The 19,592-nt window shown below is 41.2% G+C and overlaps 1 protein-coding gene across 1 annotated transcript in view; it reads right to left on the bottom strand.

Annotated features, from left to right (window-relative positions):
- The window catches only part of DBH (dopamine beta-hydroxylase), a 79,693-nt gene extending 60,877 nt beyond the window's left edge, over positions 1-18,816 (bottom strand). Inside the window, exons 1-3 of the mRNA XM_073541154.1 lie at positions 17,169-18,816; positions 16,462-16,608; positions 15,497-15,754 (exon numbers count right to left, since the gene is read on the bottom strand). Coding sequence (XP_073397255.1) covers positions 15,497-15,754; positions 16,462-16,608; positions 17,169-17,504 — 741 coding nt within the window. The 5' untranslated portion in view covers positions 17,505-18,816. The remainder of the gene's footprint in view (positions 1-15,496; positions 15,755-16,461; positions 16,609-17,168) is intronic.
- Positions 18,817-19,592: the final 776 nt, after the last annotated feature.

The following is a 19,592-nucleotide window of genomic DNA, read 5'->3' as shown; positions in this document are numbered from 1 at the left end:
CTGATCGCGCGAGAATGTCCGGCTCCATTTCTCGTCGGGCGCTTCTTGCTGAGACTTCCTGCTGTGACGACGAGCGACGCGTGGACGCGGGCGGGAGGACGTCAGGATCGCTGTGTGTGAAAGGTGAGTATCGCGCTCTGCGTCGCTGCTGCATCGCTGTGAGATCTTTCTGTATGAGAGCTCACTAGCGATCATTTAGCGATGCACCAGCGATCCTGACCGGGTCGGATCACTGGTCGGATCGCTGGTGCATCGATAAATGTAAAAGGGCCTTAACACCTGGTGAATGATACCTGACCTGGGAGTAGTCCTTGTGCCCTGACGCGCGTTTCGCATTTAGCTTCTTCTATGGGGGAAATACGTTAATGCCGGAGTGCCTCCTTGATCTATTTATAGTCCTGTCTGCATTGATGGCAGTGGGATGTAATGGCGCTCGTCTCGCTGTGAAGGGGAGTGACGTCAGGCTGCTCGGCATCCCCCGTGACTGATCCACCCACCGACCGACGCGTCAGAGCGGGGGGAGGAATCAGCCAAGCTAAGGACGCGTTGCCACAGTGACTCACTACCCGACAGCATAAGAGAACGCACACCGCTATCTGATCTAGTACAGGAGATAATATCATCAGTTCAAATGAGAAATTGAGAAATAATGAGACAGTGCCACTTTCTCTGATCATTCCAAATATAAAAGGGAATTTAAACATTGTATATAAACTGCGGTCATCTTATCCATATTCTGGATCTAAAAAAATATTATAAAAATTAAAAAAAAAATATATATATATATATATATATATACATATATATATATATGAAAAAATGAAAAATAAAAAATGAATAATAAAGTGATAATGAAATAAACAATAAATATCCATTAAGGTAGTCTCTATATATCCACCAACTACCAATAATCAACAAATTACAGCGTTTACATTAATATAGTATAATGCTCCAATATATTACTATTCAAATACATAAATATACATCCAGGTGCTACATATATATATAATTATAAATGTAGTGATATGAATGATAATATAAATTGATCCATATAGTGTAAAATAATACAGATGGGCACACTTAAAAAAGTGTGTGTCCAATTTGATGGTGATAGTGAATAAACATAAAATAGTTAATAAATAAACATTAGTGTTAAATTAGTGAATATACATAAAAAAAAATTCTAAAAAATTTTTCTATAAAGATTAATAAATGATATTCATATATCTAGACTCCTTATATGGAACATCTCGAAAATCGCAGCTGTTCATTTCCCAAAAAAGCTGTCTCCATCTTGGAATAATCCATAAAATCCTTATTCCCCAATTTCCTGGACTGCTCCACCATACACAGCTTTGGTATTCCATGGATAAAGATAATTAACCTAAAAAGACTTAAAAATAAAAATGATTACTTTAAGTTGATTTGCATTGCAATCATGGGCCTTTTGAAGTGCCTTGGTATAGGTTTTAACTCTGAGATTTCTTCAACATCACGAGCATTTTTGATGTCCCTTAAGTGTTCTCTTACCCGTGTTTTCAAGGGTCTAGAAGTTAGACCTATATATACTTTTTTACATGGACAAAATGAATAGCATACAACACCAACAGAGCTGCATGTTATGTTTTGAGTAATGGTAAATGTCTTAGTGCCATCACTAGATTGAAAGGTCAAGGCTCTCTGCATGTTGGGACACGATATACAATCATTACAGGGGTAAAAACCCCATTTAGGTCCTATGGATCCAAATACTCTCTCCACCTTTTCACCTCTATGGTAGCTGTGAACTAACATGTCTTTAAGATTTTTAGCCCTTCTGTATGTAATAGAAGGTACATCGTTCACATGTTTGGTGATGGTTTGATCCATTTTCAAAACTGACCAGTATTTATCCAAAGCTCCTCTCATAGCTGACCACTTCTCACTCTATGTCGAAATAAACCTCACCTTTTGTTCACATTTCTTCCTGGATTTAGGTTGCAACAGATCAATCCTTTTTTCCCCAATAGCTCGATTCATGCCTCTTTTGATACTTCTATTGGAATATCCTCTATTTCTAAACCTTTCAGTGAGCTCATCAGCCTGTTGTCGAAAAAGGTAATCATTAGAGCATATCCTCTTGATACGAAGTTATTGGCTGGTCGGAATTCCATTTAATAATGGTTGAGGATGGGAAGACGATGCGTGTAATAGAGAATTCACTGCTGTGTCGATAAACATCTGTTTCCAATACGTTGTCAGTTCCTTTTGATATCATAATGTCTAGAAACTCAATTTTCTCCCGATTGTACTTATAAGTTAATTTAATGTTCATTGAATTATCATTTAAGATCTCAAAAAAGGCCTGCAGGTCCTGTTCTGAGCCCTGCCAAATCATGAAAATATCATCAATATGTTGGGCCCAGAACAGGACCTTCTCAATTAACACAGTCGGATTGGTGAGAAAAATTTTTCTCTCCCATAATCCCAAGAAAACATTTGCATACGAGGGGGCGAAAGCCGCCCCCATCGCGGTCCCACGTTGCTGCAAATATACTGTTTCTTTAAAGATAAAATAATTATGCTCCAATGTAAATTGGAGAAGGGAGATAAGAAAATCAACTAAATCCATTCCATGTTCGGTCATAGACAAAAATGTTCGAGCTGCTTTTAACCCATCCTTGTGCTGAATAGATGTGTATAAGGATTCTATATCGAATGTGACTAACCACATATCTTCTTCCATAGGTATTCCTTCTACCTTACTTAACACATCTCCAGTATCCCTGATGTATGAGGGTAACGATTGAGCCAGGGGTTTCAAGTAAAAATCCAAATACTTACTGATCACTTCGCGTAGAATCCCATTCCCGGATACTATTGGTCGTCCCAGTGGATTAGATAAACTCTTGTGGATTTTTGGGATGAAATATATACATGCTGTCTTTGGATAGGCTGGTATTAAGTTATCTTTCAAATCCTTTGTAATTATTCCTTCCTGGAAGGCTTTATCCAATATGCTTTGTAGTTCACTCTGAAAGGTCAACATAGGATTAAAGGTTAATCTCCTATAGCAATTGACATCTCTCAGTTGTCTCAGTGCTTCCTTTTCATATTGCACTCGGGGGCCATACAACTATATTGTCCCCCTTATCTGCTGGTTTTATTATTATTTCATTAAGACTCTGGAGTTCTCTCAGAGCTTTTCTCTGATTAATAGTTAAGTTATCATTAGATATTCCCTTAGGGTACCGTTACACCTAGCGACTCACCAGCGATCCCGACCAGCGATATGACGCGGTCAGGATCGCTGGTGAATCGCTGGGTGGTCGCTAGTGAGCTGCCACTCAGGCAGATCTCACCAGCGACATCGCAGGGGACGGGGATCGCTACTTACCTGTCAGACGCGGCGATCCTGCGTCCTCCCGCCCGGCTCCACGCGTCGCTCGTCGTCACAGCAGGAAGCGCCGCAGGAAGTGGACGACGAGGAATGGTCCAGCAGCTTCTCGCGCGATCAGCGATTACCAGCGGGGGAGCCGGTCGGAGGTAAGTATCACATGCAGCGATATCGCTAGTAATATCGCTGTAATGTCGCAAAATCGGTGACTTTACAGCGATATTGCTAGCGATATCGCAGTGTGTAACGGGGGCTTTAGATATTTTCTCAAACTCCTTTATGACCAACTTCACAAATAGTTCTATATTCGGGTATATGTTAAGCGGGGAAAACCTCTTTGGAGTTGGAGGTATAAATTTGTTCATACTAGATGTACTTACCTGTCTAGTTCCTCCAATGTAGCTATTGCTTCTAATTCCTGAGTAGTCCAGGCTTCACTAGCATTAGACTTGTCATGTAATTTCTTTAAAATAAGCTTTCTCGCAAAGAGATGAAGATCCTTTACAGGTGAGAAAAAGTCAAAGGAGGACACAGCTGAACATGAAAGACCCAGGCCCAGAACTTCCAAATGAGATTTAGTTAATTCTATTTCTGAGAGATTAATCACCTGTAATCTAGAAGAGGTACCAGTCACCCTCCTATCCTTTTTATTACTATGATATGTTCCTTTTATTCTATGATTGTTCCCCCTCAAATTATAAAGTCGATTTCCAGTACAATGTTCTGTATCCTCATCCCGTGATGACATCGAGGAAACTGAAGATGACCTCATACGTTCATGTTCTGTAGTAGAAATATTCTGCCACTTATAGACAGTTCCATTTTTAAAATCATTCAAATCTCTTTGGAATTTTTTGGTCTTGGTACTTTTAACTTCTTTTTCCCATATCTGAAATTGAGTATCAATATCCTTATTCAGTTCTTCTAGCTCAGATACTGTTAGTGTTCCTGTCAATTTCTTGCATATATTTTCAATCTCCAAATCAAATTTATCCAAACTTTTCTTATTATGACCTATAAGCAATTCCATAAGGGACTTTGAACTACATGCATCTTCCCATTTGATTTTAAATGTACTGTCATCTACCGGAAAAGAAGGCATAATCTTTACACAGAGGCCTCTAGGTATCAGTCCTTTTGCCAATTATTTTTCTAGGGAAGCCTTGTTCCACCAGGTACGCGTTCGTCTTTTTAAAAGATATTTGATAGTATTCTTGGATTCTAATTTTTGCCCACTTTCATTATTACTACTTTGCCCTGTATCTCCATTGAAAACAGAATATATGCAAGAAAGCCAGGCTGTGTCCCTAGCTTTAACATCCATCTGGCCAAATATGAGAAAATACTCACTGTAATAAATACAAAAAAACAATCAGTAAACACCCGAAAAAAATAAAAAAGGCCTAAAGCAGGCACTTCCCATATATAAATAACTCTTACCAAAAAAAGGAAGTATACGCCAAGTTCAAATAAATCTGAATCCATCTTTATTCAAAACACCAATATTAAGATAAAATAATGAAGATACAGGTGATGATGACTGGTACCTCTTCTAGATTACAGGTGATTAATCTCTCAGAAATAGAATTAACTAAATCTCAATTGGAAGTTCTGGGCCTGAGTCTTTCATGTTCAGCTGTGTCTCCCTTTGACTTTTTCTCAGCTGTAAAGGATCTTCATCTCTTTGCGAGAAAGCTTATTTTAAAGAAATTACATGACAAGTCTAATGCTGGTGAAGCCTGGAGTACTCAGGAATTAGAAGCAATAACTACATTGGAGGAACTAGACAGTGAACATCAGGTAAGTACATCTAGTATGAACAAATTTATACCTCCAACTCCAAAGAGGTTTCCCCCGCTTAACATATACCCGAATATAGAACTATTTGTGAAGTAGGTCACAAAGGAGTTTGAGAAAATATCTAAGGGAACATCTAATGATAACTTAACTATTAATCAGAGAAAAGCTCAGCGAGAACTCCAGAGCCTTAATGAAATAATAATAAAACCAGCAGATAAGGGGGACAATATAGTTGTATGGCCCCGAGTGCAATATGAAAAGGAAGCACTGAGACAACTGAGAGATGTCAATTTAATCCTATGTTGACCTTTCAGAGTGAACTACAAAGCATATTGGATAAAGCCTTCCAGGAAGGAATAATTACAAAGGAGTTGAAAGATAACTTAATACCAGCCTATCCAAAGACGGCATGTATATATTTCATCCCAAAAATCCACAAGAGTTTATCTAATCCACCGGGACGACCAATAGTATCCGGGAATGGGAGTCTATGCGAAGTGATCAGTAAGTATTTGGATTTTTACTTGAAACCCCTGGTTCAATCGTTACCTTCATACATCAGGGATACTGGAGATGTGTTAAGTAAGGTAGACGGAATACCTATGGAAGAAGATATGTGGTTAGTCACATTCGATATAGAATCCTTATACACATCTATTCAGCACAAGGATGGGTTAAAAGCAGCTCGAACATTTTTGTCTATGACCGAACATGGAATGGATTTAGTTGATTTTCTTATCTCCCTTCTCCAATTTACATTGGAGCATAATTATTTTATCTTTAAAGAAACAGTATATTTGCAGCAACGTGGGACCGCGATGGGGGTGGCTTTCGCCATCTTGTATGCAAATGTTTTCTTGGGATTATGGGAGAGAAAATTTTCTTTCACCAATACGATTGCGTTCATTGAGAAGGTCCTGTTCTGGGCCCGATATATTGATGATATTTTCATGATTTGGCAGGGCTCAGAACAGGACCTGAAGGCCTTTTTTGAGATCTTAAATGATAATTCAATGAACATTAAATTAACTTATAAGTACAATCGGGAGAAAATTGAGTTTCTAGACATTATGATATCAAAAGGAGCTGACAACGTATTGGAAACAGATGTTTATCGTAAACACACAGCAGTGAATTCTCTATTACACGCATCGTCTTCCCATCCTCAACCATTATTAAATGGAATTCCGACCAGCCAATTCCTTCGTATCAAGAGGATATGCTCTAATGATAACCTTTTTCGACAACAGGCTGATGAGCTCGCTGAAAGGTTTAGAAATAGAGGATATTCCAATAGAAGTATCAAAAGAGGCATGAATCGAGCTATTGGGGAAAAAAGGATTGATCTGTTGCAACCTAAATCCAGGAAGAAATGTGAACAAAAGGTGAGGTTTATTTCGACATAGAGTGAGAAGTAGTCAGCTATGAGAGGAGCTTTGGATAAATACTGGTCAATTTTGAAAATGGATCAAACCATCACCAAACATGTGAATGATGTACCTTCTATTACATACAGAAGGGCTAAAAATCTTAAAGACATGTTAGTTCACAGCTACCATAGAGGTGAAAAGGTGGAGAGAGTATTTGGATCCATAGGACCTAAATGGGGTTTTTACCCCTGTAATGATTGTATATCGTGTCCCAACATGCAGAGAGCCTTGACCTTTCAATCTAGTGATGGCACTAAGACATTTACCATTACTCAAAACATAACATGCAGCTCTATTGGTGTTGTGTACTATGCATTTTGTCCATGTAAGAAAGTATATATAGGTCTAACTTCTAGACCCTTGAAAACACGGGTAAGAGAACACTTTAGGGACATCAAAAATGCTCCTGATGTTGAAGAAATCTCAGAGTTAAAACCTATACCAAGACACTTCAAAAAGGCCCATGATGGCAATGCAAATCAACTTAAAGTAATAGGAATAGATAAGGTGTTGATAAGTCAACGAGGAGGGAATTGGAGGAGAGACTTGGCCCAATTGGAAGCCAAGTGGATTTTTCGGGTTGTTCGGTTCAACCTAATGGCTTAAATGAAGTTCTTAGTTTTGCCCCTTTCTTATAAGTCATGTTTCTATTTTTGTCATATCTTTTTTATTGTATTTTAATCATTTTTATTTTTAAGTCTTTTTAGGTTAATTATCTTTATCCATGGAATACCAAAGCTGTGTATGGTGGAGCAGTCCAGGAAATTGGGGATAAGGATTTTATGGATTATTCCAAGATGGAGACAGCTTTTTTGGGAAATGAACAGCTGCGATTTTCGAGATGTTCCATATAAGGAGTCTAGATATATGAATATCATTGATTATTCTTTATAGAAAAATTTTTTAGAATTTTTTTTTATGTATATTCACTAATTTAACACTAATGTTTATTTATTAACTATTTTATGTCTATTCACTATCACCATCAAATTGGACACACACTTTTTTAAAGTGTGCCCATCTGTATTATATTACACTATATGGATCAATTTATATTATCATTCATATCACTACATTTATAATTATATATATGTATCACCTGGATGTATATTTATGTATTTGAATATTAATAAATTGGAGCATTATACTATATTACTGTAAACGCTGTAATTTGTTGATTATTGGTAGTTGGTGGATATATGGAGACTACCTTAATGGATATTTATTGTTTATTTCATTATCACTTTATTATTCATTTTTTATTTTTCATTTTTTCATATATATATATATATATATATATATATTTTTTTTTATAATATATTTTTTTATATCCAGAATATGGATAAGATGACTGCAGTTTATATACAATCTTTAAATTCCCTTTTATATTTGGAATGATCAGAGAAAGTGGCACTGTCTCATTATTTCTCAATTCCTCATTTGAACTGATGGTATTATCTCCTGTACTAGCTCAGATAGCGGTGTGTGCTCTCTCATGCTGTCAGGTAGTGAGTCACCGTGGCAACGCGTCCTTAGTTTGGCTGGTTCTTCCCCCCGTTCTGACGCATCGGGCAGTGGGTGGATCAGTCACGTGAGACGCCGAGCAGCCTGACGTCACTCCCCTTCACAGCGAGACGAGCGCCATTACATCCCACTGCCATCAATGCAGACAGGACTATAAATAGATCAAGGAGGCACTCCGGCATTAACGTATTTCCCCCACAGAATAAGCTAAACGTGAAACGCGCGTCGGGGCACAATGACTACTCCCAGGTCAGGTATCATTCACCAGGTGTTACTCTCCTAACTTTATATATTTAATGGGCTAAATCTTCATATATCTACCAAGATTGCCATGCACTATTTGCTTTTTGCACTATCTGCACTTTGCGGATTAACTATTATTGTGATCTATTGAAAGTCCATTCCTGTACTATATTAATTTAGCAGTACTATACTTTTGGCATTCACACTAAGTATATGTTTAACAGCCTAGTTCTGCACTAGTGCACTTTATTTAGGGAATTAGGGTACTATTATTAGTTGTAGTACTGTTGATATATTTATATATTTACCAAGACTGCTGGCATTACCTCTAGCATTTTGTATTATCTGCATTTTGCAGATTAACCGTTATTGTGATTTATTGAAAGTCTATTTTTGTACTACCCTAATATAACCTATAAGCAGTGCCATATATATATATATATATATATATATATATATTTTTATTTATTTTTTTTTTTTGGCATCTACACTAAGTATATATACTTTATTTTTTCACTAGTGCACTTTATTATGTGATTTTTGTAACACCTATGCAATTTTATACTTGTGGAAACTATTTTAGGTCTTTTAGACCATTGATTGGTCATACATATAGCTATTATCTCTAACAGAGGATGCCTAATAATAGAGTATACAAGTTTTTATGACTTTAATGATGTGTGATTAAGCTACCTGTGGTCTGTAGTCCTTAATTTGCACCTGTATCTTCATTATTTTATCTTATTATTGGTGTTTTGAATAAAGATGGATTGAGATTTATTTGAACTTGGCGTATACTTCCTTTTTTTGGTAAGAGTTATTTATATATGGGAAGTGCCTGCTTTAGGCCTTTTTGATTTTTTTCGAGATCTACACATAGATTTGGTATGGGGAACAGACGGAAAAAATTGTGCAAGGGATGAAACTGTATAGATAACAGACCACACAAATCCCTGAAGCCCCTGACAGAAGCTGTACAATAGATGCAAAATGTTTATATAGATGCATTAATTCTATAAATTAATTTAAATTGGTAAATTTGTTAAAGAGTCTGTTTACCAGGTAGGATTTATGGAGGAGATATCCTCACCGCATAAATAAGCTCTCAATGCAAGGTATAGCATGGACATGTTACCTGGTTGAAAATGGCAGGCTTAGGCTCCGGAGGGTGGTCCACGGAGATGTACCAGTTAAACTCTGATGCGCGTTTCGGCGGTGCCTTTCTCAAGGGGCATGGTTCTCAGGCTGCAGCCCCAAATGCCTTTGCTCTCTGTTATCAGCCATTTTTCTGAATCTGTCCTCATTCAGTAGTTTTTCTTTAAATGGTCCACTTTTTTCTCTTAGGAATGCTTTCCTCACCTCCAGCTCATTACTATCAAGCTTCAGTCTCTTTACCTCCACCTGGAGTTGGGTCTTCTTCGGTTTGGAGGCACCTGCAGCTTTGGCGCTTGTGCAGCGCAGCTCCTCCCGGAGCCTCCTGATGGTCTTACTCGCCTCTTCATATTCATGGAGGTGGCTCATGACCCGGGAGCCATAGGTGGAGGTGGACACAGACTCCTTAGGTCTCTGCAGCCCCCAACCTTCCTCAATGAGGTCAGCCTCACCTCCGTGAGCACTCAACTTTCCTCCGGAAGGACCGCCATCTTGCACGCTGCTCGCAGGCTTCTCCTCCATGTTGGAAGCCTTGCGGCATCTCTGGGTCTCTGCAGACCCAGGGGGTGTAGGAGTCACATTGCTGTGACTCCTGGTGGAGCGCTTCACCCCTGAGTCCCTCTGATGTGCAGGCCAGTTGAAGGTTTCTTCTGCCCCCCGCCGGCCTGGTCCAGGAAACAGAAGCCTGGGACTTGGCTCCATTGCTCATCCCAGGAAACCCACTCCTCCCTGGGTAGGAGAGAGAGCAGGTGCCCAGGTGGAGAGGTGTTGTTTCTCAGAGCTTAGGAGCACACAGCAGGATCAGCGGCGAACACACCCTCAGTCACCACAATGAGCAGCAGCTGAGTAGAGCTGCACTCACTATTCTGCTGGTCACTGTGTACACAGTCACTGTGTACATACATTACATTACTGATCCTGAGTTACATCCTACAGTTGGTACGGAAAGTATTCAGACCCCTTTAAATTTTTCACTCTTTGCTTCATTGTAGCCATTTGGTAAATTCTAAAAAGTTCATTTTTTTTCTCATTAATGTACACTCTGCACCCCATCTTGACAGAAAAAAAACAGAAATGTAGAAATTTTTGCAAATTTATTAAAAACGAAAAACTGAAATATCACATGGTCATAAGTATTCAGACCCTTTGCCCAGTATTGAGTAGAAGCATCCGTTTGCGCTATTACAGCCATGAGTGTTCTTGGGAAGGATGCAACAAGTTTTTAACACCTGGATTTGGGGATCCTGTGCCATTCTTCCTTGAAGATCCTCTCCAGTTCCCTCAGGTTGGATCGTGAACGTTGGTGGACAGCCAATTTCAGGTCTCTCCAGAGATGCTCAATTGGGTTTAGGTCAGGGCTCTGGCTGGGACAGTCAAGAATGGTCACAGAGTTGTTCTGATGCCACTCCTTTGTTATTTTAGCTGTGTGCTTAGGGTCATTGTCTTGTTGGAAGGTGAACCTTCGGCCAAGTCTGAGGTCCAGAGCACGCTGGAAGAGGTTTTCATCCAGGATCTCTCTGTACTTGGCCGCATTCATGTTTTCTTCAATTGCAACCAGTCGTCCTGTCCACTCAGCTGAAAAACATCCCCATAGCATGATGCTGCCACCACCATGTTTCACTGTTGGGATTGTATTGGACAGGTGGTGTAACCTTGGACAGATGTATACCTTGCCACAATTCTGTCTCTGAGCTCTTTGGCCAATTACTTCGACCTCATGATTGTCATTTGGTCTGACATGCACTGTGAGCTGTGAGGTCTTATATAGACAGGTGTGTGCCTTTACAAATCAAGTCCTATCAGTTTAATTAAACACAGCTGGACTCCAATGAAGGAGTTGAACCATCTCAAGGAGGATCACAAGGAAATGGTCAGCATGTGACTTAAATATGAGTGTCTGAGCAAAGGGTCTGAATACTTACGACCATGTGATATTTCAGTTTTTCTTTTTTAATAAATTTGCAAAAATTTCTACATTTCAGGGTTTTTTTTAGTCAAGATGGGGTGCAGAGTGTACATTAATGAGAAATAAATGAACTTTTTTGCATTTACCAAATGGCTGCAATGAAACAAAGAGTGAAAAATGTAAAGGTGTCTGAATACATTCCTTACCCATTCCAGAGCTGCACTCACTATTCTGCTGGTGCAGTCACTGTGTACATACATTACTGATCCTGAGTTACATCCTGTATTATACCCAGAGCTGTACTCACTCTTCTGCTGGTGCAGTCACTGTGTACATCCATTACATTACTGATCCTGTACTGATCCTGAGTTACATCCTGTATTATACCCAGAGCTGTACTCACTCTTCTGCTGGTGCAGTCACTGTGTACATACATTACATTACTGACCCTGTACTGATCCTGAGTTACATCCTGTATTATACCCCAGAGCTGCAATCACTATTCTGCTGGTGCAGTTACTGTGTACATACATTACATTAACTATCAGTCCAAAGAAAGAAAGAAAACATCCGGCACTGTCCCTGGGAAAGAAATACCCGCAAAGCTGCTTGTAACCGCTATCAGTGTAACACCTGTAACCCTTTACTGAACGGGTGCTCTATCCATATGAAGAAAAACATGAAATGTCATAGTAAAAAAAGACAGCAGGATGGCACTTTCCGTTCTCTTGAAATGATTCACTTTATTTCATATCGACAAAGCATAGGCACCGGCACGGGAGGAATGTAAAAAGACGGACCGTCTTTTTACATTCCTCCCGTGCCGGTGCCTATGCTTTGTCGATATGAAATAAAGTGAATCATTTCAAGAGAACGGTGAGCGCCATCCTGCTGTCTTTTTTTACTATGACATACATTACTGATCCTGTACTGATCCTGAGTTACATCCTGTATTGTACTCCAGAGCTGCACTCACTATTCTGCTGGTGCAGTCACTGTGTACATACATTACATTACTGATCCTGAGTTACATCCTGCATTATACTCCAGAGCTGCACTCACTATTCTGCTGGTGCAGTCACCGTGTACATACATTACATTACTGATCCTGAGTTACATCCTGTATTATACCCCAGAGCTGCACTCACTATTCTGCTGGTGCAGTCACTGTGTACATACACTACATTACTGATCCTGAGTAACATCCTGTATTATACTCAGAGCTGCACTCACTATTCTGCTGGTGCAGTCACTGTGTACATACATTACATTACTGATCCTGAGTTACATCATGTATTATACTCCAGAGCTGCACTCACTATTCTGCTGGTGCAGTCACTGTGTACATACATTATATTACTGATCCTGTACTGATCCTGCGTTACATCCTGTATTATACCCCAGAGCTGCACTCACTATTCTGCTGGTGCAGTCACTGTGTACATACATTACATTACTGATCCTGTACTGATCCTGAGTTACATCCTGTATTATACTCCAGAGCTGCACTCACTATTCTGCTGGTGCAGTCACTGTGTACATACATTACATTACTGATCCTATACTGATCCTGGGTTACATCCTGTATTATACTCCAGAGCTGCACTCACTATTCTGCTGGTGCACTCACTGTGTACATACATTACATTACTGATCCTGAGCAACATCCTGTATTATACTCAGAGCTGTGCTAAATAGTAATTCTATCAATTTAGATTATTTTGCATGTTTGATTTGGGGTCTTCTCTTGCCGGTGTTTTTGGGGATTCCTGTCCAGCAGGTTGATAATGGCATCTCTTGATGAGGGGGAGGCTGTTACACTGCATTTTTTGTACTTTTCTACTTCCACTGAAGTGTCAGTCACCTCACAGGGTGCAATTTTCTAATCTAGAAATGCCTTAGGAACCGTCTCGTCATTATGTGGGACTTTTCTCCCCCCTCCCCAATTTTTTCATCATTTCTTCAGGCATTTCTGCTGGTATGGCAAACATATTTGACAGGACTCACAATTCTGCCATCTTCCATTCTGCGTGTATAATTACCAGAGTAATTACGATTCAGTGTCAACTGGAAGAGAACGGGCTCCGTCAGCAGCTTCTGTCAGATTTTTCCTGTGGCAAAGCCTAATTTTATATCACATTTGGAGGTTTTATAGCGACGCTGCAATGAATATATTTAACGACGAAAATTAATCTTCATTTCCAAGACACTCAAAAAATGCAAACCCCTATCATAAGAGCAGGCAGGGAGATTATCCCCCCGCCTCTTTCCATGTTATTTAAGCGGGCTGTTGATAGAAATTAAAAAACCCAGTCTCAGGACGATATCATTGAAAATCGAGTTCTAACTCTTCTGGCAGCAGATTGACAGTGCGCTCTCAGACTGGCACTTCCTCCATCTCTCAGTGATTTCTGTGGGAAATCTACAGCTCTTTGTGAGAGGTTACTTCTCAAAGAGAATTTTGCACCAACTCCACATGGAATTCCTGTTGGGTTAGCCCAGTGGTCTCAAAAGCCAGGGGCCACCTGTGTCAGCGGTTTGTTTCAGCTGAATGTGTGTCCTTGGAAGCACATTCAACAGAAATGTATTGCGGCACAGAGACCATCATCCTGCGCCGCAATACCAATACCAGTCACCGGCCAATCAGAGGCCGGCATTTGATGTTAGCATGTCGGTGTGGCAAGCGTATGACGTCACTGCCATGTGCTGCTGTGCAGAAGGAAAAGGTCACTGTTCGCCAAGGGAGCGAGGTCAGGTGTGAAGGATTTTTTTATGTTTATATGAAGAGCAGCAACATTGAGGACATTTGTTACAACAAGGTGACCAGGATGGAGATATTGCTACAAGAAGTTGACCAGGATGGGGACATTGCTATATGAAGGTGACCAGGATGGGGATATTGCTACATGAAGTTGATCAGGATGGGGACATTGCTACATGAAGGTGACCACGATGAGGACATTGTTACAACAAGTGGACCAGGATGTGGACATTGCTACATGAAGGTGACATTGCTACGTAAAGATGACCAAGATGAGGATATTGTTACAACAAGTGGACCAGGATGAGGACATTGCTAGAAGGTGACCAGGATGGGGACATTGCTACAAGATGACCAGAATTGGAACATTGCTACAACATGGTGATCAGGATGGGGACATTACTACAACAAAGTGACCAGGATGGAGACATTTGCTACATCAAGGTGTCCAGAATGGGACATTACTACAACAAGGTGACTAGGATGTGGACATTTTCTACAATCAGGTGACCAGAATGTGGATATTGCTGTAACAATGTGACCAGGATGGGGACAATGCTACAACAAGGTGACCAAGATGGGGACATTTGCTACAATAAAGTGACCAGGATTGGGACATTGCTTAGTCCAATTCAATGGGGCTAATCTGTGAGCAGATTGGAGGTATTTCCCGCTGCAAACCCAAGCCAGAAATCTAATGGTCAACCTCGGATTTCTGCAGAAAATTTTCTTGCGAATCTGAGTGTGATTTTTCCACATTTTCCTCCTAAAATTTGCCTTGTAAACATAGTCTAAAGGAATTCAACCTCATGCATAACCGTGATTCTCGTACTGGCCATGGGTCTACTGACTAGAACTCCACAGTCTCATAGACATACTGTCTATGAGACTGTCAAGTTTGGGTCAGGAGACCCACGACCAGTCGGAGAATCACAGGCCATGCTCAGACTGTGACGCATAGATGTGTGAATGCCGCCTAAGAGGATAACCCCCCCACATCCACAAATTCTGGCTTGTGAATTCCATGGAAACGCTGTACAGTTTGATAGCCAACTTGTGGATATATACAGTAGCTTCTAGTAGAAACACCTGAAACTATAGAATCAACCTGGAGAGAAGGTTTCATGGTTACAAACTGAGCCAAAACTTGGAATTTACTTGAAATCAGATAGAAGTTGGGATTCGGGGGTTTTAACGTGATTTCAAACACAGTATCCTACATTGTAGTTTACAGTAAAACAAACGATATTTGGTGGTCCATCTTGTGGTCACCTCAATCTATGGCCATATCTAGTAGAGCTTACCATCACTATGTGGTGTTTGGAGAAGTCCTCCGGCAGCTTGGTGATGTAACACCAGTAAGTTGTCTCCTTATCTGGGATAACCACATTGGGCGCCCGGACATCCATAGTGACTACATCCTTCGGAAGGTGGGGTGTGGGGATCTCTGGTTTCAAGAGTTGCACCCTCTGGAGTCCTCGGTGGAGTAAGGAGATATTGATAGCAGAAAGGGATTGGAATGGCTTCTCCAGCAAGGCATAGACTAGGTGGACTGTCCCATCCTGGAGAGGAAGATTAATGAATAGAAAAATATGAATGTCCAATGAGTTTTCCATCTAGAGCAAGCACCAATCACTGTCACTTTGCCCCCGTCATGGACAGGGCATTCCCTCTGCTCAGCCAATTTTGTAATATATTGGGCATTATACATGGAAGAGATGGGGTCCCATAGTAAAAATCCAATTGTGTTGCCGGATTTTGCCATTCAAGATAGAATAATCTGGTCCTCTCTCCTCCACACCCTTTCCATAACCATTGTGCCCATTTGCCATCCTACTGATTGCTAACAATGTGGCTCGTTTATACCATATTTGCCAAATGGCTCTTGGAAAAAGGAGAGACCTACTGTAGAAGTTGGAAAATCTTATAAATGCTCACAAATTTTTTCAATATTCCGGCCAAGAGGAATATGCAGTCAGTTTCTTGTGCAAAATGCCAGTTTCAAACACCCATTTTGGGTGTGAAAATAGGTTATGCAAGGGCATGACCCTAAAGGGGAAGCAGTTAAAAAATTACTCATGTACCTCCTGTTGAGCATGGCCAAAAGTTGGAAAATACGACTTATAGAGAATATATCTACCCACAAATAGAAACGGTGATAGGACCAACCTAACATGGGTGCCCTATCTCTAATGGCCCCACAGCAGCCCCAGTATCTACCTCTATGACATATATGCTCCTACATCGGGAGTAACAAGATACATAGTACCTCTATGAAGTAGTCATGGGGATCGCAGGTAGTGAACGGTCTCCTGAAGACAAGATAGAGCCCCTCAGGAGTCTGTTGTGCGGAAAGCAGCTGATAGTCTTGGTGTGAATCAATATGAAGATGTCCGTCTTCATCGCTCCAGGCATCCTGAAAATGCAAAAGGACAAAGATGTAGCAGAGCTGATAGTGGCAGATGCAAAAAAGCCGAGTTTGTCATTAGGCATTGACTGTGATCCTTCTCCGATCACGGGAAGTGGACTCTTAAATTCCTGTCTGGTTGAAGTAGTTGGAGAATTGTCCACTGATCCATTCTGTAGTTATAGGAGATGTGGTTATCAGTGGGTTGAGCTCCACTCGTAAAAAGCCTTTCAGCTGTGTGAGCAGCACATTGTTACAACAGCCTATGTTAATATTCACATTCACTGACAACAAGCAGGTTAAGAATTGAAATACAAAGTATATTCAGATCACAGCACTGCACCAGTCCCATGTCAAAAGATCAAAAAAACTAGACTTTCCATATTGTCTCAATCAACAGAGCAGCAACAGATCAATGCACCTTGGCTTTATGGGAGAATTAGACCCTCAAAGTCAAAACTACTTATATTGATAATGTGTGCAAACTGTAAAGCGCTGCGGAATATGTTAGCGCTATATAAAAATAAAGATTATTATTATGTATTGAAGAAAAGAAAACAGAAGCTTACGCCAAAATAAGAACTGAATCCGTCACTCCACAGGATGGCCAGATCTGCACCTTCAAACTCTCCTCGGTCTGACATGCCGAAAATCATCCCAAATTTTAGGTTCTTGATGAGGATCTGGAAGTTCACCACTTTTTCGGCATAGCTGATGTTCCAGAAGAGCTGGAGAGACCCCTCGGGATCCAGGGGGACAGTATATGGGAATGAGCTGGACACTTGGGTTGTGTCATGTAGAGTCACAAGAGACAGAACCAAAACCAAACCAATCATGGTGAAGTAGATGGGGACGACGGTGGTGATCTTCAGGTGTGAAAAGGAGCATGGTCTCCCCTGAGCCATCTCTGCGTGTGATCAGGAAACAGTCGCCGGGCTGGTGACTTTTATACCTCTACTCGCCTCAGCAGGTTGGGTCAGCAAAGGTCTATAATCACATTTAGTTGCTTGCAAATCTCATTGAGCTCAGTGCCCTCGGGTCATGTTGTCTTCATTGGCTGCCACACACTAATGGGCCCTAATTGGAGATGTCCATGCAGCTTTTAACTGACTTTCAATACCTGCTACATCTCTGAATGACAACGGCTGCCAGGTTCAATGTCCATCCTGGGTACATGAGCCTTTGCCACTTTAAATAAAGTTACCACTAAAAAGCCTCTTTCTGTCCACTTTTTTGTTACAAGAGTCTTTGCAGAGTGTCCTGCTAAGTGAATCACTAATGATTAGCTGCAATCTATGGTGGAACTTGGCAGTAACTGTTTGTCCTAAAAACCCAAAAAAAAAACAGCACATTTTTAGGGGAAAAAGCAACAAATTGATTAAGTCTTCATATCTAACCATAATGCAGAATGTTTGGACTCACCAATAGGAAGTACATATTTAGGCAATTTCCACACTCCAATCTTAGCTGGAGCTCCATAAACAGGTGGTGGTAGCTTCCATTATCCATCCCATCTCCAAGATTGAGGACCAAGCAGTTGTTATCTTCTCCACCTTCTTTTCTACAAGGTTTTGTATACAGAAGATTTCTTCACCCAATCAAGGATGGGGCTTCACCTGCCAGTGGTGGCACACATTGTTACGCTGGCCATTCGCACGCCTTCCTACTCACCATGTGTTTCGCTCTGCTCCACCAAGTGCCTAACCATTGCTAAGAGTTGATTTGTGCTGGTTGTGAGTCTTAGGGGGGGCCTAACTCTGCAGGAATTTGTATCCACTCTGTGCTGCAAAGATTTGCTTCCCCAGCCTATCACCTGCTATCATTGGTTCCTAGCTTACTCGGAACCTTTGTATTCTGTCACCCGTTATCGACCCGGCCTGTTTACCCACTTTGTTTGACATCTATATTTCTGACTTCAGCTTTGAATAGTGAACCCGTGCTGCCAGCCCTGAACTCGGACCATCTAACTACATTGTTGTCATGCCCTGCTGTACCTTGTACTCACATCTCTGACCCTCCGGGTATCTTCTGCAGTCCCAGGGACTGCTCTGGAGTGGTACCTAGTGTTTACTGGCAGTCCCGCCTGTCCTCACCATCAGAGGCCCTAGTGAAGACCAGGTAGAAATTTAGTTACTTCCCTTCCGGGTAAGCCCGGCACTGTGGCGCAGTGGGTCCATATCCACCAGCGTTGCATAAACCTCTAGAAATGGAGGACCAAGAACGTTGTGCTCCCATCCACTTTTCCACTTTCTTCTCTACATATTTATTTTTTATACAGAAGATTCTTACACCCAAACTAGAACAAGAATTCATCTGCTAATGTCAGTGTAGGGAAGGTGACCGGACGGACGGACGGACGGACTTGTCAGAATAGAGAAAGGAAGGTCTGCACAGTTTAGACAGGTGTCAGTTACTACAGTGGGGAAACAGCTGAGGAAGTGTAGTGGACGTGCAGTACCTTGGGTTGAACATTAGAGGGCAGGGAGGAGTGTGAGCAAAGGACTTGACATCAGCTTAGGGCTTAGGAAACCGTTGGTCATGGGGGGCGGAATTACAGGGAACCAGGAATGATATAAATTTGACAGGAGGGTTCCAGAAAGTTCCAGTCCCCAGGGGGGGCTCCAGTGACAGGAGGACTATGACAGTTTGTGCACTGTGAGGAAAACCGTACCGGGGGACCGAGAAGAGAGGAAGTCAGGGGGGTGGTCCTGACAGGAAGAACCACACTATAGACGAGACACCGGGTGTAGGACACCATATTTGGCACGATGTCTGACCAGTGAAACTACTGTTGGTGTACAGGCCTATGGCAGCCACAGTGACGGAGCTGACAGGAGCGTCAAAGAGTGAAAAAGGTACAGGACGTACATATACGTCTCAGGTGAAAAGTACGGTGTGTGAAGCGGCCTCGAACACAGAGGGCCGTAAGGAAGGTACTGTGTCGCATTGTGAGGACCGTCAGTCAGACGGCGAGAGCACGAATAAACTTGGAC

This window comes from Dendrobates tinctorius, unplaced genomic scaffold (assembly GCF_039654945.1).
Source record: "Dendrobates tinctorius isolate UK_male_01 unplaced genomic scaffold, ASM3965494v1 ptg000120l, whole genome shotgun sequence".
Lineage (NCBI taxonomy): Eukaryota > Metazoa > Chordata > Amphibia > Anura > Dendrobatidae > Dendrobates > Dendrobates tinctorius.
The sequence above is the reverse complement of the archived record's forward strand: the minus strand, read 5'-3'. Positions and strand labels throughout refer to the sequence as shown.